The sequence below is a fragment of the Trachypithecus francoisi genome, unplaced genomic scaffold (assembly GCF_009764315.1).
Source record: "Trachypithecus francoisi isolate TF-2019V2 unplaced genomic scaffold, Tfra_2.0 Lachesis_group6, whole genome shotgun sequence".
Lineage (NCBI taxonomy): Eukaryota > Metazoa > Chordata > Mammalia > Primates > Cercopithecidae > Trachypithecus > Trachypithecus francoisi.
The window spans coordinates 31,912,880-31,932,012 of record NW_022681471.1 but is presented as its reverse complement, the minus strand read 5'-3'; the positions used below and the strand labels follow the sequence as shown (position 1 = coordinate 31,932,012).

General features: G+C 37.9%; 1 protein-coding gene across 1 annotated transcript; it reads left to right on the top strand.

Moving 5' to 3' along the window:
• The first annotated feature begins 18,172 nt into the window (after positions 1-18,172).
• On the top strand, positions 18,173-18,896 carry LOC117077857 (60S ribosomal protein L14-like). The gene has a single exon (XM_033201428.1). The coding sequence runs from the start codon at positions 18,503-18,505 to the stop codon at positions 18,842-18,844; it is 342 nt and encodes a 113-aa protein (XP_033057319.1). The 5' UTR covers positions 18,173-18,502; the 3' UTR covers positions 18,845-18,896.
• Positions 18,897-19,133: the final 237 nt, after the last annotated feature.

The following is a 19,133-nucleotide window of genomic DNA, read 5'->3' as shown; positions in this document are numbered from 1 at the left end:
CTCCTCGAGAAGAGCAACTCCAAGACACATAATTGTCAGATTCACCAAATTTGAAATGAAGGAAAAAATGTTAAGGGCAGCCAGAGAGAAAGGTTGGGTTACCCACAAAAGGAAGCCTATCAGACTAACAGCGGATCTCTCAGCAGAAACTCTACAAGCCAGAAGTGGGTGGGGGCCAATATTCAGCATTCTTAAAGAAAAGAATTTTAAACCCAGAATTTCATATCCAGCCAAACTAAGCTTCATAAGTGGAAGAGAAATAAAATCCTTTACAGACAAGCAAATGCTGAGAGATTTTGTAACCACCAGGCCTGCCTTACAAGAGCCCCTGAAGGAAGCCCTAAACATGGAAAGGAATAACTGGTACCAGCCACTGCAAAAGCATGCCAAATTGTAAAGACCATCAATGCTAGGAAGAAACTGCATCAACTAACGAGCAAAATAACCAGCTAATATCATAATGACAGGATCAAATTCACACATAACAATATTAACCTTAAATGTAAATGGACTAAATGCTCCAATTAAAAGACACAGACAAGCAAATTGGATAAAGAGTCAAAACCCATCAGTTTGCTGTATTCAGGAGACCCATCTCATGTGCGGAGACACATATAGGCTCAATATAAAGGAATGGAGGAAGAACTACCAAACAAATGCAAAACAAAAAAGGCAGGGGTTGCAATCCTAGTCTCTGATAAAACAGACTTTAAACCAACAAAAATCAAAAGAGACAAAGAAGTCCATTACATAATGGTAAGGGGATCAATTCAACGAGAAGAGCTAACTATCCTAAATATATATGCACCCAATAAAAGAGCACCCAGATTCATAAAGCAAATCCTTAGAGACCTACAAAGAGACTTAGGCTCACACACAATAATAATGGGAGACTTAACACCCCACTGTCAACATTAGACAGATCAACGAGACAGAAAGTTAAGGATATTCAGGAATTGAACTCAGCTCTGCATCAAGCAGACCTAATAGACATCTACAAAACTCTCCACCCCAAATCAACAGAATATACATTCTTCTCAGCACCACATCACACTTATTCCAAAATTGACCACGTAGTTGGAAGTAAAGTACTCCTCAGCAAATGTGAAAGAACAGAAATTATAACAAACTGTCTCTCAGACCACAGTGCAATCAAACTAGAACTCAGGATTGAGAAACGCACTCAAAACCACTCAAATACATGGAAACTGAACAATCTGATCCTGAATGACTACTGAGTACATAACGAAATGAAGGCAGAAATAAAGATGTTCTTTGAAACCAATGAGAACAAAGACACAACATGCCAGAATCTCTGGGACACATTTAAAGCAGTGTGTAGAGGAAATTTATAGCACTAAATGCCACAAGAGAAAGCAGGAAAGATCTAAAATTGGCACCCTAACATCACAATTAAAAGTACTAGAGAAGCAAGTGCAAACACATTCAAAAGCTAGCAGAAGGCAAGAAATAACTAAGATCAGAGCAGAACTGAAGGAGATAAAGACACAAAAAACCCTTCAAAAAATCAATGAATCCAGGAGTTGGTTTTTTTAAAAGATCAACAAAATTGATAGACTGCTAGCAAGACTAATAAAGAAGAAAACAGAGAAGAATCAAATAGACACACTAAAAAATGATAGAGGAGATATCACCACTGATTGCACAGAAATACAAACTACCATCAGAGAATACTATAAACACCTCTATGCAAATAAACTAGAAAATCTAGAAGAAATGGGTAAATTCCTGGACCTGGACACATAGACCTTCCCAAGACTAAACCAGGAAGAAGTTGAATCCCTGAATAGACCAATAACAGGCTCTGAAATTGAGGCAATAATTAGTAGCCTACCAACCAAAAGAAGTCCAGGACCAGACGGATTCACAGCCAAATTCTACCAGAGGTACAAAGAGGAGCTAGTACCATTCCTTCTGAAACTATTCCAATCAATAGAAAAAGAGGGAATCCTCCCTAACTCATTTTATGAGGCCGGCATCATCCTGATACCAAAGCCTGGCAGAAACACAATTAAAAAAAAGAGAATTTTAGACCAATATCCCTGATGAACATCGATGCAAAAATCCTCAATAAAGTACTGGCAAACTAAATCCATCAAAAAACGTATCCACCATGATCAAGTTGGCTTCATCCCTGGGATGCAAGGCTGGTTCAACATACACAAATCAATAAATGTAATCCGTCATATAAACAGAATCAAAGACAAAAACCACATGATTATCTTAATAGATGCAGAAAAGGCCTTCAACAAAATTCAACAGCCCTTCATGCTAAAAACTTTCAATAAACTAGGTATTGATGGGAAGCATCTCAAAATAATAAGAGCTATTTATGACATACCCACAGCCAATATCATATTGAATGGGCAAAAACTGGAAAAATTCCCTTGGAAAACTGGCATAAGACAGAGATGCCCTCTTTCACCATTCCTATTCAACATAGTGTTGAAAGTTGTGGCCAGGGCAATCAGGCAGGAGAAAGAAATAAAGGGTATTCAATTAGGAAAAGAGGAAGTCAAATTGTCCCTGTTTGTAGATGACATTACTGTATATTTAGAAAACTCCATCATCTCAGCCCAAAATCTCCTTAAGCTGATAAGCAACTTCAGCAAAGTCTCAGAATACAAAATAAATGTGCCAAAATCACAAGCATTCCCATATACCAATAACAGACAAACAGAGAGCCAAATTATGAGTGAACTCCCATTCACAATTGCTTCAAAGAGTATAAAACACCTAGGAATCCAACTTACAAGCGATGTGAAGGACCTCTTCAAGGAGAACTACAAACCACTGCTCAATGAAATAAAAGAGGACACAAACAAATGGAAGACCATTTCATGCTCATGGATAGGAAGAATCAATATCGTGAAAATGGCCATACTGTCCAAGGTAATTTATAGATTCAATGCCATCCCCATCAAGCTACCAATGACTTTCTTCACAGAATTGGAAAAAAACTATTTAAAGTTCATATGGAACCAAAAAGAGACTGCATTGCCAACACAATCCTAAGCCAAAAGAACAAAACTGGAGGCATCACACTACCTGACTTCAAACCATACTACAAGGCTGCAGTAACCAAAACAGCATGGTACTGGTACCAAAACACACATATAGACCAATGGAACAGAACAGAGCCCTCAGAAATAACACCACACATCTACAATCATCTGATCTTTGACAAACATGACAGCAACAAGAAATAGGGAAAGGATTCCTTATTTAATAAATGGTGCTGGGAAAATTGGCTAGCCATATGTAAAAAGCTGAAACTGGATCCCTTCCTTATACCTTATACAATAATTAATTCAAGATGGATTAAAGACTTAAATGTTAGACCCAAAACCATAAAAACTCTAGAACAAAACCTAGGCAATACCATTCAGGACTAGGCATGGGCAAGGACTTCATTACTAAAACACCAAAAGCAATGGCAACAAAAGTCAAAATTGACAAATGGGATCCAATTAAACTACAGAGCTTCTGCACAGCAAAAGAAACTACCATCAGAGTGAACAGGCAACCTACAGAATGGGAGAAAATTTTTGCAATCTACCCATCTGACAAAGGGTTAATATCTAGAATCTACAAAGAACTTAATTTACAAGAAAAAAATCAAACAACCCCATCAAAAAGTGGGTAAAGGATATGAACAGACACTTCTCAAAAGAAGACGTTTATGCAGCCAACAGACACTTGAAAAAATGCTCATCATCACTCGCCATCAGAGAAATGCAAATCAAACCACAATGAAATACCATCTCACACCATTTAGCATGGCGATCATTAAAAAGTCAGGAAACAACAGGTGCTGGAGAGGATGTGGAGAAATAGGAACACTTTTACACTGTTGGTGGGACTGTGAACTTGTTCAACTATTGTGGAAGACAGTGTGGCAATTCCTCAAGGATCTAGAACTAGAAATACCATTTGACCCAGCCATTCCATTACTGGGTATATACCCAAAGGATTATAAATCATGCTGCTGTAAAGACACATGCACACGTATGTTTATTGCAGCACTATTCACAATAGCAAAGACTTGGAACCAACCCAAATGTCCATCAATGATAGACTGGATTAAGAAAATGTGGTACATATACACCATGGAATACTATGCAGCCATAAAAAAGGATGAGTTTATGTCCTTTGTAGGGACATGGATGCAGCTCGAAACCATCATTCTCAGCAAACTATCACAAGGACAGGAAACCAAACACCTCATGTTCTCACTCATAGGTGGGAATTGAAGAATGAGAACACTTGGACACAGGAAGGGGAACATCACACACCAGGGCCTGTTGTGGGGTAGAGGGATAGCATTAGGAGATATACGTAATGTAAATGACGAGTTAATGGGTACAGCATGCCAACATGGCACATGTATACATATGTAACAAACCTGCACGTTGTGCACATGTACCCTAGAACTTAAAGTACAATAAAAAATACATAAATAAATAAAGTTCTAGCAACGAGGCCCAGTGGCTTGCTACTACTCCGTGATAGAAGGAAACCTGAGCCTCCATTATCTGGGATGGTTTGAGAGCTATGCCCATGAAACAATGAAGAAAGAAAGAGGTCCCTACTGTGCAGCATAATTACCTGAATGAAACCTGGTGATCAGGGGAGTGATATGTCACAGATGACCTCTCATTTTATCTCCTCCTCTTTGAACTCTTACAATTCTTACTTATTTTATCCAGAAGTCAACTCAAGACTTGGGTTGATTGAGAGGTTTCATATTGTCATGTTATTGAGAATAACTTGCCTTTCTATTCTTTATTGCCTAGCGCCTTCCTTTGCATATCCAAAGTATCTTTTATTTATAGTAGTCCATCTTTTGCAGGGTACCTTACTTTGGCAGTATAAAGAACTAGCAGAGGCTATTAAATTTATTTTTCTTCTCCTTTCCCACCAATCTCCATGAGGGGAAGGGAACATATTTCCACTAGTTTGAAATATGCCTCCTCCCTTAGCATACAAATGTGGAAAAATTAGTTTTGGGTTTAAAACTTAACTTTAAAATTAAATGTTACACTAATAATACTTACTATTTATTGTTTACTATGGAAAGCACTATGTGAAATCCTTTATGTATGTTATTTTATTTAATAACTGTACATATTTTATAGACAAAGAAAGAAGCTTGGGAAGGTTAAGTAGCTTGTCCAAAGTCACATAGCTGGTATTGAACTCAGGTCAGTCTAACCCCAAATTTCATTAATTCTGCAGCATGCTGTACTGCCTCTCTTTTTCAGTACTCCTTACTTAATCTGTATAATTTAATTAAACATTTGGCAGTATAGTATAGTGGATATAATGGCTCTAGCACCAGACCTGGGTTTGAATCTGAACTTGTTCTCTTGCTAGTGGTATGACCTTGGGCATATGTACATCATTAAATGAATGAATGAATAATATGTCTTACAGGAATGCGATGAAGATTAGATGTGAACATTCCCAGCACATAGCAGATGCTAGATGAAAGTGTTTTTCCCTCTGCTCTTCTTCTTTCATGTGTTTAGCTTGTTTTCCCAAGGAGACTACACATACTTTAAGGAGAGCGACTATATGCTTGATTTCTTGCATAGCCTCGGAATCATACACAGTGCTAGGCACATGATAGTAGGGCAATTAAAACTTTTGGTATTGACTTAAAGGAAGTATTTTGTATTAAAATTTGACAACTGCAAAATAGTTTGAGAGACTTTTCTCCATTTTAGATGCAAATAATTAACTAGCAAAGTATCACCTTGGTCCTCTTCCTTTGTAGTATGTGGTAATAGTATAAGTTTATTTCTAAATGCTTTAGCAAATATTTTCTACCTTCTAACTCAGGAGATGAGTAATTTTTGCTGAAAGCATTTTCATTTTACTTATTTCCATATCCTCTACCAAAATGAGAATTGGCTTTTGATCTGAGAATAACTTTGGAAAGCCTTGGCTGGACATCTTTAGGGCATTGAAAAAAGTTTTCCTGTAAATTTAAGTTCCTTGTAGATTCTGGATATTAGATCTTTGTCAGATGGGTAGATTGCAAAAATTTTCTCCCATTCTGTAGGTTTTCTGTTCACTCTGATGATAGTTTCTTTTGCTGTGTAGAAGCTCTTTGGTTTAATTAGATCCCATTTGTCAATTTTGGCTTTTGTTGCAATTGCTTTTGGCGTTTTTGTTATGAAGTCTTTGCCCATGACTATGTCCTGAATGGTATTGCCTAGGTTTTCTTCTAGGGTTTTTATGCTTTTGGGTTTTACATTTAAGTCTTTAATTCATCTTGAGTTAATTTTTGTATAAGGTGTAAGGGAGGGGTCTAGTTTCAGTTTTCTGCATACTGCTCCCAGTTTTCCCAGCACCATTTATTGACTAGGGAATCATTTCTCCATTGCTTATTTTTGTCATGTTTGTCAAAGATCAGATGATTGTAGATGTGTGGTGTTATTTCTGAGGGCTCTGTTCTGTTCCCTTGGTCTATATGTGTGTTTTGGTACCAGTACCATGCTGTTTTGGTTACTGTAGCCTTGTAGTAGTATAGTTTGAAGTCAGTCTTCTTTGGTTCCATGTAAGATGAAAAGTAGATTCTTCTAATTCTCTGAAGAATATCAATGGTAGTTTGATGGGAATAGCATTGAATCTATAAATTACTTTGGGCAGTATGGCCATTTTCACAATATTGATTCTTCCTATCCATGAGGATGGAATGTTTTTCCATTTATTTGTGTCCTCTCTTATTTCCCTGAGCAGCGCTTTATAGTTCTCCTTGAAGAGATCCTTCACATCCCTTGTTACTGTATTCCTAGGTATTTTATTCTGTTTGTAGCAATTGTGAATGGCAGTTCATTCATGATTTGGTTCTCTGTTTGTCTATTGTTGGTGTACAGGAATACTTGTTATTTTTGCACATTTATTTTGTATCCTGATACTTTGCTGAAGTTGCTTATCAGCTTAAGGAGTTTTTGGGTTGAAACGATGAGGTTTTCTAAATGTAGAACCATATCATCTGCAAACTGACAATTTGACTTCCTGTCTTCCTATTTGAATACCCTTTATTTCCTTCTCTTGCCTGATTTTCCTGACCAGAACTATCAATTCTGTGTTGAACAGGAGTGGTGAGAGAGGGAGTCCTTGTCTTGTACCGATTTTCAAAGGGAATGCTTCCAGCTTTTGCCCATTCAGTTGTGGGTTTGTCATAAATAGCTCTTACTTTTTGAGATATGTCCCATCAATACCTAGTTTATTGAGAGTTTTTAGCACGAAGGACTGTTGAGTTTTGTTGAAGGCCTTTTCTGCATCTTTTGAGATAATCATGTGGTTTTTGTCTTTGGTTCTGTTTGTATGATGGATTACATTTGTTGATTTGCGTATGTTGAACCAGCCTTGCATCCCAGGGATGAAGCCAACTTGATCACGGTGGATAAGTTTTTTGATGTGCTGCTGGATTCGGTTTGCCAGTATTTTTTTTTTTTTTTTTACTTATTTAATGAAAATATTTTTATTAGAAAATTATATTTCTCTTTACAAAGTATGTATTCTTTCTTGCATCTATATAGTCTATCAATTCTTTTTTTTATTATACTTTAAGTTCTAGGGTACATGTACACAACGTGCAGGTTTGTTACATATGTATACATGTGCCATGTTGGCGTGCTGCATCCATTAACTCGTCATTTACATTAGGTATATCTCCTAATGCTATCCCTCTACCCCACAACAGGCCCTGGTGTGTGATATTCCCCTTCCTGTGTCCAAGTGTTCTCATTGTTCAGTTCCCACCTATGAGTGAGAACATGAAGTGTTTGGTTTTCTGTCCTTGTGATAGTTTGCTGAGAATGATGGTTTCCAGCTTCATCCGCGTCCCTCCAAAGACATGAACTCATCCTTTTTTATGGCTGCATAGTATTCCATGGTGTATATGTACCACAGTTTCTTAATCCAGTCTATCATTGATGGGCATTTGGGTTGGTTCCAAGTCTGCTATTGTGGATAGTGCTGCAATAAACATACGTGTGCATGTGTCTTTACAGCAGCATGATTTTAATCCTTTGGGTATATACCCAGTAATGGAATGGCTGGGTCAAATGGTATTTCTAGTTCTAGATCCTCGAGGAATCGCCACACTGTCTTCCACAAGGCTTGCCAGTATTTTATTGAGGATTTTCACATCGATGTTCAGCAGGGATATTGGCCTGAAGTTTTCGTGTTTGTATGTGTCTCTCTGCAGCAACCCCATCAAAAAGTGGGCAAAGGATATGAACAGACAATTCTCAAAAGAGGACATTTATGTGGCCAACGAACATGTGAAAAAAAGCTCATCACTGATCATTAGAGAAATGCAAATCAAAACCACAATGAGATACCATCTCATGCCAGTAAGAAGGGCGATTATTAAAAAGTCAAGAAACAATAGATACTGGCAAGGCTGTGGAGAAATAGGAACACTTTTTCACTGTTGGTGGGAATGTAAACCAGCTTAACCATTGTGGAAGACAGTGTGGCAATTCCTCAAGGATCTGGAACCAGAAATACCATTTGACCCAGCAATCCCATTACTGGGTATATACCCAAAGGCATATAAATCAGTCTACTATAAAGATACATGCACACATATGTTTATTGCAGCACTATTTACAATAGCAAATACATGGAACCAACCCAAATGCCCATCAATGATGGACTGGATAAAGAAAATGTGGTACATATATACCATGGAATACTATGCAGCCATAAAAAGGAATGAGATCATGTCCTTTGCAGGGACATGGATGAATCTGGAAGCCATCATCCTCAGCAAACTAACACAGGAACAGAAAACCAAACACTGTATGTTCTCACTCATAAGTGGGAGTTGAACAATGAGAACACATGGATACAGGGAGGGGAGCAACACACACTGGGGCCCATGGGAGTTGGGGTAAGGGGAGGGAACCTAGATGATTGGTCAATAGATGCAGCAAACCACCATGGCACACATATACCTATGTAACAAACCTGTGCATTCTGCACATGTATCCCAGAACTTAAATTAAAAAATAAAAAATAAAAAAAAAGTTTTAAGTTAGTTCACTCAGATGACTAGTCAAGTTAAAAACCTTTAGCCGACCCGAACTATTTGTTTGAGTGAGTTGTGTGTTTGATTAGGTTAATTGGCAAGAGTTTTGCAGTTAAAGTTACTGAGGGCATGTCTTGATATTTTAGGGCTTTGTGTTTAAACCACTATTTGAGATCCTTGAAGAGAGATTAAAAGACATGGACGATAGACAAAAGGTCCAATATACATCTAAAATGAATTTCTAATGGAAGTACTAGAGAGAATGGGGGACAACTAATTTTGAAGAGATAATGATTTTTTTTTCAGAATTGATGAATGATGGGAGTCTTGAAATTCAAAAAGCACAAGTCCTAAGTAGAATGAGTAAAAATAAGTCTGCTTCTAGATATATCATAGTAAAATTTTACAGCACCAAAAACAAAGAAAAGCTCTTAAAATTAACTTGCTCAAGATCATAAAGCTAGTTAGTAGTGAAGTCAGTATTCAAACCCAGTGTTTTTAATCACTACTAGTACCAGATCATCTAGTTACAAGCTCTAATTTATAGATGAGGTAAATTGAGGCCAAGAGATGACAGAGATTTGTTTTTGGAGTTTATGGTAGTGGGTCTTGAAGTTATACTGGTTTCTTTACCTCAGATTTAGGAAAATCCCCATTGTGAGTGGTAAGAGGAGCCACGCTGTACCTTGGAAGCAATAATTCATGGGTTGTAGACTGTTGTTTCCAGAATGATCGGCAGACACTGCAGAACATAGCTAACAAAAATGTCCAACACTTATGTAGTGCTTACCATGTGACATTAACCCAGTTAATTTTTATGTCAACTCAATGAGTTAGATAATGGTTTTATCACAGTCTTTTAGATGGGAAACTAAGGCACTCAGAGGAGGAAAGTAATTTGCCACATTCACAAAGCTAGTAAGCAGAAGAGCCAGGATTTACACCCTAGGCAGCCTAGCTGCTAAGTGTTTAACCTCTGCACTATGCTTCTGCTAGCGCAAACAAAATAAACCATGTGAAGTCCAAAACTGTGTCTGTCTTGTTCACTGATGTATCCCTAGGACCCAGTATAATGCTTGGCACATAATAGATACTCAATAAATATTTATTGCATTAATTAAGTAATAAATAAGTGAATAAATTTGATTTGTGATGCATATTCAGTGTGGCTGTGTGGACTGAGCTGTTCCATTACCAGCTAGCTACCTAGTAATAGTGAAATTTCTTGCAAATGGGACCAATTTGCACGTGGGCAATTAGAGCTGTGCCTAACTACCCTTTGCTCACATCATCAATTTTACTCTGCAGCGTTGGAGATCTACTAAAGTGAATCTCCTGGTTCTGAGTCCCAGCTGAACCCTAGATGCCACCTGCTGACTTGTGATTGTTTGGAGCCTGAGGCATCAGGACCCTGGGTGGAGAGAGTCCAATTTATGATTTAAAAATATGTATCTGTACCACAGAGTCAACATTAGGCAGCTGGAAACTATTCACATCCTGTGTATTCTCTCTGGGGGTAGGGAGACTGACTGATCATGTGATCACAGAGCACACAGATTATTAGCAGGATAAAATAATCAATGTGTTTAAACATAAAAGCTTCTGAGGGGCAATCGGAAGCCATCTGTCTCTTAGCTCTGAGACCAAACTCAAGGCTAGTGTTAGGCCTCTTGTGCGTTACAGTTTCATTTTACTCTTAATTCAAACCAGATTCCTATTAAAATAGACTCCTAATAAAGCTTAACAGCCTAAGTGGGTAATCACTCTCTTAAAAATGAAATCTCACTGCCTCTACTCTGGGGCCCTTATATGGCATTATACAATTTTTAAAGTTTTAAGCGAGTAAGTTTCCATTGAAAAGGTGGCAGAGATTTACTTGTCTTAGTCGAGTACATAGCTGTATTTACAATGGAATCATTGGTATTCTCAGTTTGATGATGCAACTTAGTAGAAGTAATGTGTCATTCACTGCTTAATATGATTATATCTATTCAGGAACTTTGATCTGAGCACTATACTTAAACTGATGGGTTTATTCAGTAAAGTAATTAGTAAAAGACTAATTTAATAATGCAACTGACTTTGTTCATCACCTCTACACTGAGCAAACCCGTTGTTTTCTTGAATCGTTTGCCCCTACCATTTGGTTTCGAACTCTGTAGTTATGTTCCCAATAAAACCAGGCTACAAGTTGGCCAAACCAGTTGCTTAGCTAGTGCAAACATCTGAATGACTACAGGCATGACTTCCAAAAACATTGGCGTTCTGTTGTCCTCTCTTGATCAGAAATAGAGAGATTTGGTCATTCAATCATGATAAAAAAAGACAATGAAAGTGTAAATTATTAACAGAATGTTGTCAACACATACTATTTTCCTCATTACAATGTGACTATTTGTCAAGGGTGTTGTTACCTGAGAAATCACTGATATTGGAGGCAAATAGGTAATGCACTCATCTTTTTCTAAATTAGAAGACTTCAACTAGGCTTGAATATCATTAGTAAATGCTCCTTTTCCTCTGAATAAACCCTTTAATTTACATCCATCATCAAACATTTCCTAAAACAAAAGCTGGTGATCTTTTGATTTCAGGCACTATTCTCGTTGATAATTGTCATTAACTGAATAGAGCTGGATCTACTCTCTTTTCTCTGTATTTCTCTTACCAGAACATGAGTATTCTGCTTTCTTAGGTATGTAACTAAAAGATGGATAAATCAAAGAGGTAGAAGAATTATCTTGGACTGAAGGAGGTGGAGGTGCTATAAATATAGGTCTAGACACCCGCTTTTTAACTTCCATCTCTGCATCGTTAAAAAATGTATTAATGAAGGCCCTGTTCACATATCTATTATCAATTCTAATTATTTGTGTGTTTGAATCAAGCTCTCCTGCTTTCATTAGTGTCATTAACGCCTGTCAGCAAATGATAATGTGGGAGAATCTCACAAATTTATATGCATTCCAGAGTGGAGACCCAACAACAGTCAGTATTCTTGCATGACAGCAGCTGTAACAAATGGCCATCCTTCCCAGGAGAAGTGTAAACAGGTCACTAATTAATGCATTTACCATTAGACTCTGTTTAGTTTTCAGTCATAGCATGTCATTCATTATGTTGGGACATCAAGTACAATGTCGTTATGGAAATGAGGTATTTGTACATTCTCCATAGATCCACGTGACAGATTGAGTTATCTACCTGTTTTTCTCTCAGCACTTTCCCAGATATCAGAGAGTATATGAATGACCTTGGAGAAGGTCCTACTTTATTACCGGGCTTCTAGTGTAAATGGCATAATGGATTGGCAGTTTATTTAAATACATGCAATGAAAATCGGCTCTTGGTGAGGGATAAAGTTGGGGAAAAAATAAGAGGATTAAGAGGAAAAAGGGAAAATAAATTCTAAGTGTTAGGAGTTGTGCTATAATGTCAGAAAATTTAAATCAAAATTAGAAGTGGAGTGGTACAATGAGAAGTTCATTGCTTCTAAAAGACTGAAAAGTAGACTTTGATGGTCAAGCTCCTTCCCCTATATCCACAAAATGGTCAACAGCTCCCCAAGAAAGATATAGTTGAGACAAACTTTTTTTTCTTCCAGCTGGCAAGTCTAAATTCCCTAAATCCTTAGATTAAAGCTTCAAATAAAGAATGGGGCATCAAAGAAGACTAGTCATGCCTTATTTGTTAACTGTATATATTATGTTATATGTTGATCACAAATAGCAGTTCTTATCATAGCTCATCCATTCATTTACTTAATAAACACTTAATGAGTAACACTCTGGGCCAGGTTATATGTTTGGGATACAGAGATGAAAATGATACAGACTTACCCTTCAAGAAACTTAGGAGACAGACAAACTGACAATACGGTGTGGTTATTATAAGTGAGATAAGTACTATGATAATTGTATGCCCAGGATGCTGTGGAAGTATAAAGGATGAATTCTTCATGGTAAGCATAGGGAAGGTTGCACAGAAAAGGTAACATTTAAACTGAGTCTTAAAGGAAAAGTAGGAAGTTTTAGAAGAGGAAGGGAGGGGACAGGTATGTTAGGTTGAGGAAATAGGATGTGCAAAGGTAAAAGCACATTAAACAATGTACTATATTTACAGAATGGTAACAAATTAAAGGTGGCTGGAACATTGTTTGCATAGGGGATAGACTATGAGAAGGAGCAATGAGAAATGGTTGTATGAGAAGTAGATGAGGACCAAACAGAGTAGAGTTTTATATGCCATGCTGAGAGGGTTTGTACTATATATTATGAAGGAAGTAAAGACTTAATAGAAGCATGATGTAGCCAAGTTGCTTTTTCTTTTCTTTTCTTTTCTTTTCTTTTCTTTTAAGAAATTAATCTTGTGACACTGTGGAGGATGAACTGGAATGGGGAGATTGGAGACTGGGAGAGTGAACAGGAGCTTGATAAAGTAGTCTAATCAAGTGATAATTTTTCAAAGTCAGATCAGGATTAATAACTCTCAGGATCATAGGCCTTTTACTAGACCTTCCTTCCTGGAAGAGCTACCTTTCCTAGGGTCATGAAATAAACTTCTTTTTTTTTTTTTAACTTTTAAGTTTAGGGTACACATGTAGGTTTGTTACATAGGTAAACTTGTGTCATGGGGGTTTGTTGTTATTATGAAGGAAGTAAAGACTTAATAGAAGCATGACATAGCCAGTTTGCTTTTTCTTTTCTTAAATGTTATTTTATCACTCAGGTATTAAGCCTATTACCTATTAGTTATTTTTCCTGACCCTCTCCCTCTTCCCACCATCCACCCTCTGATAGGCCCCAGTGTGTGTTGTTCTCCTCTTTGTGTCCATGTGTTCTCATCATTTGGCTCCCACTTATAAGTTTACTGCACTTATCAACCCATCACCTAGGTATTAAGCCCCACATGCATTAGCTATTTATCATGATGCTCTCCCTCTCCTCACCTCCATAACAGGCCCCGGTGTGTGTTGTTCCCCTCCTTGTGTCCATGTGTTCTCATTGTTCAGCTCTCACTTATGAGTGAGAACATGCAGTATTTGGTTTTCTGTTCCTGTTTAGATTGCTAAAGATAATGGCCTCCAGCTCCATCTATGTCCCTGTAAAGGACATGATCTTGTTCTGTATTATTATTGTTGGTTATTATTATTATACTTTAAGTTCTGGGATACATGTACAGAACATGCAGGTTTGTTACATAGGTATACACGTGCCATGGTGATTTGCTGCACCCATCAACCCGTCATCTACATTGGGTATTTCTCCTAATGCTATCCCTCCCCTAGCCCCCACTTCCCGACAGGCCCTAGTGGTTGATGTTCCCATTCCTTAGTCCATGTGTTCTCATTGTTCAACTCTCACTTATGAGTGAGAACATGCAGTGTTTGGTTTTCCGTTCCTGTGTTAGTTTGCTGAGAATGATGGTTTCCAGCTTCATCCATGTCCCTGCAAAGGACATGAACTCAACCTTTTTATGGCTGCATAGTATTCCATGGTGTATATGTGCCACATTTTCATTATCCAGTCTATCACTGATGGGCATTTGGGTTGGTTCCAAGACTTTGCTATTGTGAATATTGCTGCAATAAACATACGTGTGCATGTGTCTTTATAGTAGAATGATTTCTAATCCTTTCAGTATATACCCAGTAATGGGTTTGCTGGGTCAAATGGTATTTCAGGTTCTAAATCCTTGAGGAATTGCCACACTGTCTTCCACAAGGGTTGAACTAATTTACATTCCCACCAACAGTAGCTTGATGAGGAAATGGGTAGTATGGCTATTTTCACGATATTGATTCTTCCTATCCGTGAACACGCAATGTTTTTCCATTTGTTTGTGTCCTCTCTTATTTCTTTGAGCAGTGATTTATAGTTCTCCTTGAAGAGCTCCTTCACATCCCTTGTAAATTGTATTCCTAGGTATTTTATTCTGTTTGTAGCAATTGTGAACGGGAGTTCACTCATGTTTTGGCTCTTTCTCTGTTTGTCTATTATTGGTATATAGGAATGCTTGTGATTTTTGCACACTGATTTTGTATCCTGAGACTTTGCTGAAGTTGCTTATCACCTTAAGGAGATTTTGGGATAAGACGATGGGGTTTTCTAAATATACAATCATGTCATCTGCAAGCAGAGACAATTTGACTTCCTCTCTTCCTATTTGAATACCCTTTATTACTTTCTGTTGCCTGATTGCCCTGGCCAGAACTTCAATATTATGTTGAATAAAAGTGGTGAGAGAGGGCATCATTGTCTTTTGCCAGTTTTCAAAGGGAATGCTTCCAGCCTTTGTCCATTCAGTATGATATTGGCTGTAGGTTTGTCATAAATAGCTCTTATTATTTTGAGATACGTTCTATTAATAGCTAGTTTATGTAGAGTTTTTAGTATGAAGGGCTGTTGAATTTTGTTGAAGGCCTTTTCTGCATCTATTGAGATAATCATGTGGTTTTTGTCATTGGTTTTGTTTATGTGATGGATTACGTTTATTGATTTGCATGTGTTGAACCAGCCTTACATCCCAGGGATGAAGCCAACTTGATCGTGGTGGATAAGCTTTTTGATGTACTGCTGGATTTGATTTGTCTGTATTTTATTGAGGATTTTCGTATCAATGTTCATTAGCAATATTGGCCTGAAAGTTTCTTTTTTTGTTGTGTCTCTGCCAGGTTTTCATATCAGGATGATGCTGGCCTCATAAAATGAGTTAGGGAGGATTCCCTCTTTTTCTATTGATTGGAATAGTTTCAGAAGGAAGGGTACCAGCTCTTCTTTGTACCTGTGGTAGAATTCAGCTGTGAATCCGTCTGGTCCTGGACTTTTTTTTGGTTGGTAGGCTACTAATTATTGCCTCAATTTCAGAGCCTGTTATTGGTCTATTCAGGGATTCAAGTTCTTCCTGGTTTAGTCTTGGGAGAAAGTATGTGTCCAGGAATTTATCCATTTCTTCTAGATTTTCTAGTATATTTGCATAGAGGTGTTCATAGTATTCTCTCATGGCAGTTTGTATTTCTGTGGGATCAGTGGTGATATGCCCTTTATCATTTTTTACTGTGTCTATTTGATTCTTCTCTGTTTTCTTCTTTATTAGTCTGGCTAGCGGTCTATCTATTTTGTTAATCTTTTGAAAACACCAGCTCCTGGATTCACTGACTGTTTGAAGGGTTTTTCATGTCTGTATCTCATTCAGTTCTGCTCTGATCTTAATTATTTCCTTTGAATTTGTTTGCTCTTGCTTCTCTAGTTTTTTTTTAATTGTGATGTTAGGTTGTCAAGTTTAGATCTATCCAGCTTTCTCCTGAGGGCATTTAGTACTATAAATTTCCCTCTACACACTGCTTTAAATGTGTCCCAGAGATCCTTGTACGTTGTGTCTTTGTTCTCATTGGTTTCAAGGAACTTATTTATTTCTGCCTTAATTTCGTTATTTACCAAGTAGTCATTCAGGAGCAGGTTGTTCAGTTTCCATGTAGTTGTGCGGTTTTGAGTGAGTTTCTTAATCCTGAGTTCTAATTTGATTGCATTGTGGTCTGAGAGACTGCTTTTTATGATTTCCATTGTTTTCCTTTTGCTGAGAAGTGTTTTACCTTCAATTATGTGATCAATTTTAGAATAAGCGTGATGTGGTGCTAAGAAGAATGTATATTCTGTTGATTTGGAGTGAAGAGTTCTGTAGATGTCTATTAGGTCTGTTTGGTCCAGAGCTGAGTTCAAGTCCTGAATATCCTTGTTAATTTTCTGTCTTGTTGATCTGTCTAATATTGACAGTGGAGTGTTAAAGTCTCCCAATTTTATTGTGTGGGAGTCTAAGTCTCTTTGTAGGTCTCTAAGGACTTGCTTTATGAATCTGGGTGCTCCTGTATTGGGTGCATATATATTTAGGATAGTTAGCTCTTGTTGCATTCATCCCTTTACCATTATGTAATTCCCTTCTTTGTCTTTTTTGATCTTTGTTGGTTTAAAGTCTGTTTATCAGAGACTAGGATTGCAACTCCTGCTTTTTTTCACTTTCCATTTGCTTGGTGAATATTCTTCCATCCCTTTTATTTGAGCCTATGTGTGTCTGAACGTGAGATGGGTCTCCTGAATACAGCACACCAATGGGTCTTGACTCTTTATCCAATTTGCCAGTCTGTGTCTTTTAATTGGGGGATTTAACCCATTTACATTTAAGGTTAATATTGTTATGTGTGAATTTGATCCTGTCATTATGATGCTAGCTGGTTATTTTGCCCATTAGTTGATGCGGTGTCTTCATATTGTTGAGGGTCTTTAAAATTTGGTGTTTTTGCAGTGGCTGTTACCAGTTTTTCCTTTCCATATTTAGTGCTTCCTTCAGGAGCTCTTGCAAGGTAGGCCTGGTGGTGACAAAATCTCTCAGCATTTGCTTGTTTATAAAGGATTTTATTTCTCCTTCAATTATGAAGCTTAGTTTGGCTGGATATGAAATTCTGGGCTGAAAATTCTTTTCTTTAAGAATGTTGAATATTGGCCCCCACTGTCTTCTGGCTTGTAGGTTTTCTGCAGAGAGATCTGCTGTTAGTTTGATGGGCTTCCCTTTGTGGGTAACCCGACCTTTCTCTCTGGCTGCCCTTAACATTTTTTCCTTCATTTCAACCTTTGTGTTCCTGACGATTATGTGTCTTGGGGTTGCTCTTCTCAAGGAGTATCTTTGTGGTGTTCTCTGTATTCCTGAATTTGAATGTTGGCCGGTCTTCCTGGGTTGGGGAAGTTCTCCTGGATAATATCCTGAAGAGTGTTTTCCAACTTGGTTCCATTCTCCCCATCACTTTCAGGTACACCAATCAAATGTAGGTTTGTTTTTTTCACATAGTCCTATATTTCTTGGAGGCTTTGTTCATTCCTTGTCATTCTTTTTCCTCTAATCTTGTCTTCACACTTTATTTCATTAAGTTGGTCTTCAATCTCTGATATCCTTTCTTCCACTTGATCAGTTCAGGTATTGATACTTGTGTATGCTTCACAAAGTTCTTGTGCTGTGTTTTTCCACTCCACCAGGTCATTTATGTTCTTCTCTAAACTGGTTATTCTAGTTAGCAATTCCTGTAACCTTTTATCAAGATTCTTAGCTTCCTTCTCACCTAATGCTGCCAACATGGTGTTCAGGTGCTTCATGGAGGTTAGCCGGGTGGCCTATGTCTCCTTTGGACCTCATGCCAGAAAATTGGTTGCGATTGTAGATGTTATTGATCAGAACAGGGCTTTGGTCGATGGACCTTGCACTCAAGTGAGGAGACAGGCCACGCCTTTCAAGTGCATGCAGCTCACTGATTTCATCCTCAAGTTTTCACACAATGCCCTCCAGAAGTATGTCTGACAAGCCTGGCAGAAGGCAGACATCAATACAAAATGGGCAGCCACACAATGGGCCAAGAAGATTGAAGCCAGAGAAAGGAAAACCTAGATGACAGATTTTGATCATTTTAAAGTTATGAAGGCAAAGAAAATGAGGAACAGAATAATCAAGAATGAAGTTAAGAAGCTTCAAAAGGCAGCTCTCCTGAAAGCTTCTCCCAAAATAGCACCTGGTACTAAGGGTACTGCTGCTGCTGCTACAGCTGCTGCAGCCGCTGCTAAAGTTCCAGCAAAAGAGATGACCACCGCGAGTAAAAAGGCTCCAGCCCAGAAGGTTCCTGCCCAGAAAGCCACAGGCCAGAAGGCTGCGCCTGCTCCAAAAGCTCAGAAGGGTCAGAAAGCTCCAGTCCAGAAAGCACCTGCTCCAAAGGCATCTGGCAAGAAAGCATAAGTGACAATCAAAAAAAGTAATAAACGTTCTTTTTGACATGAAAAAAAAAAAAGATTCTTATCTTCCTTGCATTGGGTTAGAACATGCTCCTTTAGCTTGGAGGAGTTTGTTATTACCCACCTTCTGAAGCCTACTTCTGTCAATTTGTCAAACTCATTCTCCATCCAGTTTTGCTCCCTTGCTGGAGAGGAGTTGTGATTCTTTGGAGGAGAAGAGGCATTCTGGTTTTTGGAATTTTCAGCCTTTTGTGCTGTTTTTTCGTCATCTTCATGGATTTATATACCTTTGG